The sequence below is a fragment of the Phymastichus coffea genome, unplaced genomic scaffold (assembly GCF_024137745.1).
Source record: "Phymastichus coffea isolate CEN01 unplaced genomic scaffold, Cenicafe_Pcof_1.1 PCOF00081, whole genome shotgun sequence".
Taxonomy (NCBI): domain Eukaryota; kingdom Metazoa; phylum Arthropoda; class Insecta; order Hymenoptera; family Eulophidae; genus Phymastichus; species Phymastichus coffea.
In genome coordinates, this window is record NW_026706892.1 from 519,515 (window position 1) to 528,862 (window position 9,348).

A 9,348-nucleotide genomic window follows, 5' to 3' on the forward strand; every position below is an offset into this window, starting at 1 on the left:
TTTCAGCAAACATACATAAAATATATAATTGTTTCTAACCTTTCTGGTACATAACAATTTTTCAGTTGTTTATGTGATGGTATTTACTAATAGAAAACAATTAATTAATAAGTAAATAATCGATTCATGGACAAAATAAGGTTTCACAATCACAGTTCCAAAATCACGAATTCATGGTCGGAGAATTGGAATCACATTGAATAAAATCTTACATATATAATATTTGAAATAAGATTAACAATGATGATAAGGGCATGATTATAATTATAGTCAATTGAAGTTATTAAAATATCAATGATTTATAGATGCACATATATTTTATATAAAAGGGATACTCAAGCAAAACGGGAGTACTACCGGGAAAGCCGGTACTCCCTTTTCATAAAAATTTTTTTAATTTCGTTTCAAACGAACTAAATACGAGGGTCATTCAATAAGTCCATAACTTTAAATAAAAAACACTATTTATTTGTCAGTTATCTTTTTTTTGCATTCATTTTAATAGGCGAATGCTGATTGAACGTTTATTGGCAAAATTGAAAATCCAATGTTATATTCAATAATGATGTTATTTATGGGTAAATAAATATACAGTTACGTTGATACTCATGATTGAAAAATGTTATAGCAATGAAGTTTTAAGTTTTTATCATCCAAAGTTCTGTGTTGTAAAATCATGATTCAAAAGTGTAAAATACACGATAAAAAAAAGTAATATAAGTTCTAAAATTATTATAGTTCTCTCTAATTATATCCTTGACGATAAAATAACGTACTGCGGTAGACATTCATAATTTTGTATTTTCAAAAGAATTTTTAGATATTTTACGTAATTTAATAAAAGTGAAGTCACTAAAATATTTTATTACATGATAATCCATCGATTTATATCTTTTATTGCCTACTTTGTTGATTTGTAGTTAAACTTTCGCATAGAGAAAAGTTCAATACATTCCTCTATCGAGGTATCAAATAGTTTTTATTTCCAAGTTAATATGATTAAATCAAACAATTTATATTATACATCATTCACACAAACACGCATATGGAGAGTAGCCTATAAAAGCTGATCGCGTGACAATCTTTCAGCCAATCAGGTTACGAATAAACTGGCTTCATTTTGACGTTCTTTTTTTATAATAAATTAAGAAAGAAGATGATTTATCGTTTTAAAATAACTAACAAGTTTTCATAATTTAGTGTTATCTTCCAAATGTGATAAATTTTAGTGTTAGTCAAAGTTTGTAATCTTTGCAAATAGAAAAGAGATAATTTTTATTTAATAAAAATTGAATTTTATATCAACATCAATTTGCATACTCAATATTGAGGAATTCTCAATTGTAAAACAAACTTTCGTGGCTCTAGAATGGTCAAGATAAGTATAAACATAAAGTACTAAGACAAGTTTATATAATCGGCAAGATCCCTTCCACGATAAAGGTACAAGAAAAGCACGAGTAGAGAGAATTATTGACAGAAGCGCTTGTTGCGTTAACATGAGAAGTGTTCAACGTGTGTACACAAGTTTTCTTGGTGATATACATTTGAATGACATTGAATGCTAGCTATAGAACACAAAAGAGGTAATCATCGGCTTTTTTATAAGTTATTTTAAAAGGTCGATTGAACGTTTACAAACAATGAAGTTAACTTATTCGTTATATAGAAACGTCTATGTAGAATGGCTTCCTTTTTTAGAAGTTTTAATTAAGTGAAATATCATCAACACCAGGCTATTTTTCAGTACATTGTTCACAAGAATATCATATAGCTCTTGATCAAAGAAGTAGTGTCTTATAAAGTAGTTGGATCATCGATTCATCTGTAACTTTGAAAAATTTTATTTATTCATATGAATATAATACTTATTTTTTCTATATAGTTACAGTTTATTTTCAAATAAAAGCTTATATTAAATATTTGTATCTTGTTTCATTTTGTAAGAAGTCATGTGTTTTGATCGGTTTAACAGAAGTACGTAAATATGGACTGTAAATATGAGAAATTTTAGTATTAGACCGAACGGTTATAATTTCTTACATATTTTTCTTTGGGAGTAAAGAGATTCCTTTAAGTTTTACAACTCAGAAATGTTACTGCATGTGTTATTAATGCTCTCTCCTTGTTAATAAAGTAGAATTCAATTAGGCATTAGAATAAAAAAACTTCCATAAAAATAATGGAAAATATCGTTTAAAAATTTGAAAACTAATAAAAAAAATTAACGTATTATTGCAATTAGTAGACATGTCTACCTATTTAAAAAAATAAACCGAATGAACAATCTATCAAGTTATTCTACATCTATATGACTAGATAGAAAAATTAGTAAATTATTAGCAATATAGTTTGTTATTATCATAATTATCCTGATGTGCTAAGAACATTACACTTTACTGTTCTTCGCATGCTTTCATTTGAATTGATAATTTGAAATAAAAATCTTGAGTTTCCCAATTGAAAATTTTAATGAAAGCACGTTGAAATGAAATGGAAATTAGACGGTTTTTTGTCTGCGATTGAAAACAAATAATAAGCGATATAATGTACTCAGTAAAAACGATGTTGATTACAATTTATAGCAAATCAAATTATTATACTCGCTTTCTACTTCTTCTGCAAGCGCATGGTCATATCGATCAATATATCACGATAATTGAATCAGGAAAAAGTATCGCCCGGAAATAGATTGATTAATTAAAGTATATACACTTGCTGGCATATTCTTTGTAGGTATGGAAATCAGCTAATACCAATAAAAGTGTAGAGACGTGAGGCATTACGAGCAAAGTTGTGCATACCACATTTTTTACGATCGTAGCGTACGTCTGTGTGCACGCGTTCACACGATTGTTAAAACAATGTATAGAACCAAAAGACCAGGATTGAACATTAATATGTACCTGCTTGCGCATAGCTGTGTAAAAAGTAGTCATGGTAGTGCTGCCGAAATGTATATACCAACAAAAAGAGACCTCGGATTTTTATCGAAGCTTCTTTTTCGCTGTGCCTCGGCGAATTTTGAGCGGAAACATTGGAGGGACTGATGGACGAGCCAAGCGTGCCGACCCTCAACCATAGTGCATTGCAGTTTCGAACGTCGAGGCACATTATATAGGTGGAGTCTTGGTCGGTCTTCGCCACCGCCTGTCTTGGACAGTTGTTTTTTATATTGTGCCGCGGCTCGACGCGCCGAACGCTTCAGTCTCCCCTTCGCGTGTCTACAGTTAAGACTCGCTGTATAATTGGCCTGAATACCATTTTATTGTTCTTTTCTTTTTCCTTTAATTAACATCTACTAATGTCGGTCGTGTGACTAGAACAATGCGCCGTTTTCTACTTTCGGCCATATAGAACTTTGGGGAATCTGCCGGTAGGAGGTGATTGTGAAAACGCGTTAAATCGACAGCCGGAATTTTCGCGAGGACGACGTTTTACATTCTTTTCAGCTCCTCGCAAAAGAATTCTCGCGAGATCGTTGTAATAACGACGCAATCGAGAAAGACATCTGATCTGCTTCCTCGGGGGGACACAGTATAATTATTTTTGCTCAAGTGCGCGTAGCGAAAAGACCGAGGATATAACAATTGTGGGAGTGCTCGGGAGTTTTCCAAAAGACACCGGCACACGCCTCTGTTTGTTTACGGGCGCTTTGCTGGGCGCCAGTGCGTACTCGCCAGAGCGTTAAGAAGCACTTCTTTTTCAGTGGTTGAACGCGCGTCAAGAAAAGCAGGCTTTGCCCTTGGAGTATTCGGGTAGACGTGGAAAATCTGCTTTTTTTTTAGCTATGATGAATACGGTGCTGCTGTTGTTTCTTGGTTTCAGCCTTGTAACTAATTTAGCTACAACTAGGGTGAGTTTACTATCTTTTTCGGAGTAACTTTTACTGTACAATATTTTATTTCTTATTTATGAGTAAATTTTCTTTTCGATTTTCAGGCCGAGTTGAGTGTAAGTATGCCTGATTAGATGTATCAGTCGGTATTATTTTACTGCGGTGCGTAGCCTTGAAAATAAAATAAGTTTGCTTGATAAAAAGTAACACATTATAGGTATAATGACAATATCAATCAAACGCTATGTAGTTTTTCTTTCTCAAGTAGAATCACTTCAAAAGTGCAGCTTTAAAAGAAATTACGATGTATTTTTGTAAAAAGCAAATCTTTTCCAGAGGTCAGATTAGAGAAAATGTGAAGTATTTATACTTTTTACGCAGGAAATTCATTGCTAAATTATTGCAACAAGTAGCAATGCACATACTTCTACTATATACACTTTATAATTACTATAATATATTAATAGATTTAACTATTTTATTTACGTACTGATATTCCTTGAAACGATTATAACATATTGCTAACAATCGTTATTTCACTATTTGTTTAGGATGAAGCTATCCAAGAACTGATTGATGAAACTGAACGCGAGATACAAAAGGTAATTCTATACAATAGAGAATGGTAAATTTCTTTTTGAAATTTGATTCTATAAGTTAAAATTTATTGTCAATTTTGATTGATTTTTTATTTATCATTTGAAAAATGCAGTATACAATCGTCTAATGCATTAATATAAATCTATTTTTATAGTATCATCTTACAAATACGAACTTCGAAACGGATTATTGTGAGGGTCCAAGTGTACCTAATGGAATACTCCGTCAATTGTGCAAGGTAACATTTTGATCTATTTATGTAATGTTATAACATTAGCATAAATAAGAAATAATAGTATTTAAAATTTATTCTTTCATAGAATCTATTGCAACTATATCTCGGCGACCATGTGTCTTCGGTACCTGGATTTAAAACCGTTCTTTATAATTTCGCTGCTGGTAAATTGGTGTAGAGGTAATTCAGTATAGTATTTTCTTATTATACATTGAAAAAGCTTTATTTTTTGTCCTTAGGAAAAATGTAAAAGTTACAATGAATTTTTCTTATTTTTAATTTTTACCTAACACAGTTTTTTTTGTAAAAATTTTACAAAAAACAATTTGTTTCTGACAATATTCTTCATTTTTTGTTGGTATTCGAATATCTTAATTCAAAATTTGTGTCAACATTCGGTTAAAAATTATTTTTGTTATTCAAATGTTATACAAAACATAAAAGTTGAATACTTGCGATCCGCGTTCAGTTTTGCTGATGGCATTTATACTATCTATTTATATAATAAAAAATCGTTCTTAAAGGAAGTCACATGATTATATAAATTGATTACAATAATATTCTTCATCGTATTTATTATCGATAAATAAATTGCATTATAACAAGACTTTGGTTAATTTTATTGTAAAAATATCGTTGTAAAATAAAAATTGCTAAAGCAATAAAGCCAATATATCAAGGAATCTAGTATAACAGTGTAATATTACCTCAAACAGTGTACCTTTGCTTCGTTTGATGTATTACAAGATTCGATTCAAGGTCTCGGATAGAAATAACAAGTATTTATTGTTAATGTATTGTTACGGTAAATGCAAAGAATCGCATGTGTCATACAATTGATACATTACCCCCGACATGAAAAGAATTATTTGCACGCCATTCCTACGTAGGTTACATCACTTAATAGCAAAAAAGCGCTCTATCAAACTGCACGAAAAATGTAACATTGAATATCATTTATGTACTTGCGATAATTATATTAAATATACCATTAATAAAAAATACATCTCTTTGTGATTCAATCACTTAGAAAAATTGGATCAATAAATAAAAATATTATAGCTAATGGTATTTTTAGTTTATAAGATAAGAAATCTATAAATCTACTGAATTAATGTGGATTCTTATTTTTTTCTAATAGAAAGATAAATTAGGAACTAATGTTTGTTAAGCCTTAGTTAAGCAAATATGTTGAGCATATTATGCCTCGATACGTATACAAGATAAAATACTTATCAATTTAAAATAAGTTAATATGAAGAAGGAAAAGATTTATCTGATTAAATAAAATAAGAGAAGCCAACTTTTTCATTTGGTGTTTTTACTGTTTAACGTCTCAAAATAATACTGAGAACGACTAGCCCTTAAAGAATTTTATAAAAATTATTTTTTTCAACGACTCTCTCACACGTTCTACATATTAATCTTTTAAAAAATGTCGTAAAATGGAGATAGAAAATATGTCATCTATGCGAGGTCAGCTCTTCAAGACAAATAAACACGTGCATAATACTCAATTTTTTTGCGACAAACCGCGCAAGTCGTCAAGCTTGGAGCGCATTTCAAGCACGAGACTATATGGCCACAAGGCACAAATACAACACCGAGCACATCGTCATAGCATATTTTACAAATAGTTGCATCATCCAGCAATTTCTCTTCAGGTTCTTCAGATTTTCTATCTCCATTGGTACTCGTGGTCCGTAATGAATTCTCTGTTTTTGCTGCAATGTTTGCGCGAGGTGTAGGTACTGGAGGTATATTACTAATTCCAACAACGTCTTGACCAACCATTGTTTGTCCGTTTGATTCTTCAACAGATTCACGTATTTGTAGTACTGACGGTTCAAGGGTTTCAACATTGTTTACGAGTGCCACGTTTTCTAATGCCTGCAAATTTTTAATAAAAAATTAATACGAAAAGTTGATTTGGCAATTCAATTTGTAAATTTTTACCGCTTCTAGCGGAGGTATCGCATCTTTCCCAACAGCATTGTCAATAAACTCTTGGCCCTTAGTTGCCACAAGTGAACATGTAGGACGCCACTTAGCATGTTGAACCCATGGATCATCCTGTGGCTCCCAAGATTTCAAAGCAACGCCACACTGATAACATGCAGTCATATCTCCACGCCCAACGTAATAAAGTCCAGCCTCAGCAAGTTGCTCCTTTGTTTGAGACATGGAAATTGGCCAGTCATCGAAACTTTGTAATCTAGCGTCGTAAGTCGCGTATTTGGGGAACTTTGGACGTTCTTCTCCGAATTCCTTTGCTCCATCATTATCGGCTTCAGCATTCATTCTGTACTGCAGAACGTAAGGATCATAAGTGTCGCGACTACGTGGTCGTGGTACTGGAATACTATTGGAGTCAACGCCAATTGGTACGTTGCCACATGGTATCTTGCGAATAAAATAGCAACGACCGTTCCAACGTTGATGTAGTGTCATTGGATCTTCGCCTTCCTCCCAACGGCTGAATTCTATGTGACATTCAAAGCAACGGACACTGTCGTTTTTACCTGTGTAATAAAAACCAGCGGCAGCTAAGTCCGAGGGTTGGACGTATGGAGATGGCCAATTCTGGTAGCTTTGTAGTCGAAGCTCTTCGAATCTAAAACATTTTAATAGTCGTTTAATAACGATATATAAACGTCTTCGTATTGCAGCAATAGTTCAACTAATGAACTTTTAATGGAAAAGATAAGTATTGTAATTTTTAATCTTTGAAAAAGATATAACTTGTATTCTAAAGGTAATAATTAATAAATAATTTGACTTTAATGAAAGATAGCATTTTTATTGCAATTCATATAGAATTTTCGTACGTGTAGGTTTATCTAAATTACAGTTACCTGTAATCGGTTCTTCCGCCATTATCAACTTCATTTTCATCTGATTGAGGTGGTGTTGGTATTCTAAAGGCAAGAGTTTGTCTCAAAAGTTGTGTAAGTTGATTAACTCTTTGATCCAGCAATATTTCTACTGTATTTCCTTCACCTGGTCTCAATCCATTACAATTTGTCTAAAATGTTTACAAATATTTATTTAACGAATACGAAAATATTGAGTGTTAAAAAAAATAAGAAATACAAATTAAAAATCTATTCATAGAATAAACCAAGAAACGGAATATCAATTATTAAAAAATTTAAGATTTAACGAGATTACAAATATACACGTAATACCGAAGTTATCTATCGTCACTTCGTGCGTTTAATTTTTTAATTATTACAATAGAGTTTCTAAAATAAATGTTACAATTATTTATGAAATTTTGTAACAATAAAAAATATATCTTCGTAAGGCTTATTACATTGTTACTGCCAAAGCAACGAACTTTCTTCAAATTATGTAATGTAATACTTAATTCTAATGACTTCTGTTAATGAATTATTATTTTAACAATAATATTAATTTTCTTTCAAAACACAATACCATTGCTTGATTGTTACAAAATCGTATAAGAGTGAACTCAATTATTTCATATAAAAAATGTTAATTATTCGATCTGCGTAGTATTTCCAACATATTGATTGTAATCAATTAACAAATAATACATAAGAACTATAAAATTCTTACCGAATCAGTGTCAAGGCTATTGGCGCCTCGGTACGCTTTCACCGTCACCATATTCTGCTGTGAAAAAAAACTTCCGTATTTCCGTTAATTCAGGCGACGCCTCTAGTACTGAACCAGGTTAGATTCATTCCACGATAAATACTCGAACAAGATTAGCCATATGATTGAGTTGATCTTGCACGGGGAAGAACTATATAACGATAATGTCACGTGTTTATCTAGAAACTTATCTGTTTACACTCGTCTTGCACAACCTTTGCCAAAAAAAGCACTCAGATGTATGGAAGAGGAACGAACACGCACGTAAACTACGAGAAAATATCGTGTAAACAAAGCAAACGGGATAGACACTGCGTGCAAGTGTGAGGGCGATGGTGGGATTGGTGGGAGAAAGATAGATAGCCCCTTATATTCATTTGTCACGTAGCTGGCGCCCTCGTGCGGATTTTCCGATTACGGTGCACTTAAGTCCTATTCAAAACTCTGCAGCAAGCTTAATTGACTTATATGCAGAATTAAAAAATGTCGAAAATTGCTTTCCTAGGAAAATTTTCCTAATTTACATCCTTTTAAGAATTAAATTAAATTAATTTACATTCCTTTTTAGGAAAATTATTTTCCTAATTTACATGTCTTGAAAAGAACTTTTGTCAGTCAAATAGTGAAATGATTTTCCGTTTATGATAAAATGAATAATTTGGGTTTGAACTAGTAACTTTAAGTTAAGATGAATTCTTTATACTGCAGTATGAAGACGTTAAAGACAACAATTTTCATGTACATTTTACCGTTTGCTATTCATTTGCAATGAAATTGATTTTTTTTAGTACAATGACGTTTAAAGATTTTTTGATGAAAAAATCGGAAGTGACGAAATTTCATAGTAACTTCCATTTTCTTCGTTTACACCTGGCACGTGCCATACGAGTGACGTGCAGCAGCTGGGCTATGGCATCGAATAATGTTTTCTTTTTTCGGTCACACTGTATCTTATAAAAGCCCCGAGGCGTGTTGGTCTGTCCTTTGTGTCCAAAGCATGTAGACTTACGAGAAACAAATTTTGCTCCAATCGAAGTACCAATAGCTACTTTTT

At 32.0% G+C, this 9,348-nt stretch overlaps 2 protein-coding genes across 2 annotated transcripts; one reads left to right on the forward strand and one right to left on the reverse strand.

Moving 5' to 3' along the window:
• Positions 1-3,221: 3,221 nt before the first annotated feature.
• Positions 3,222-4,894, forward strand: LOC131668583 (uncharacterized). The gene is made up of 5 exons (XM_058942867.1): positions 3,222-3,856; positions 3,943-3,954; positions 4,390-4,440; positions 4,593-4,676; positions 4,759-4,894. The coding sequence occupies exons 1-5, from the start codon at positions 3,791-3,793 to the stop codon at positions 4,849-4,851; spliced, it is 306 nt and encodes a 101-aa protein (XP_058798850.1). The 5' UTR covers positions 3,222-3,790; the 3' UTR covers positions 4,852-4,894.
• Positions 4,895-6,142: 1,248 nt separating this feature from the next.
• LOC131668582 (baculoviral IAP repeat-containing protein 2-like) lies at positions 6,143-8,616 on the reverse strand. The gene is made up of 4 exons (XM_058942866.1): positions 8,256-8,616; positions 7,529-7,698; positions 6,630-7,287; positions 6,143-6,563 (listed from the first exon to the last, which is right to left on the reverse strand). Exons 1-4 carry the CDS (start codon positions 8,304-8,306, stop codon positions 6,159-6,161), a joined length of 1,284 nt encoding a protein of 427 aa, XP_058798849.1. The 5' UTR covers positions 8,307-8,616; the 3' UTR covers positions 6,143-6,158.
• Positions 8,617-9,348: the final 732 nt, after the last annotated feature.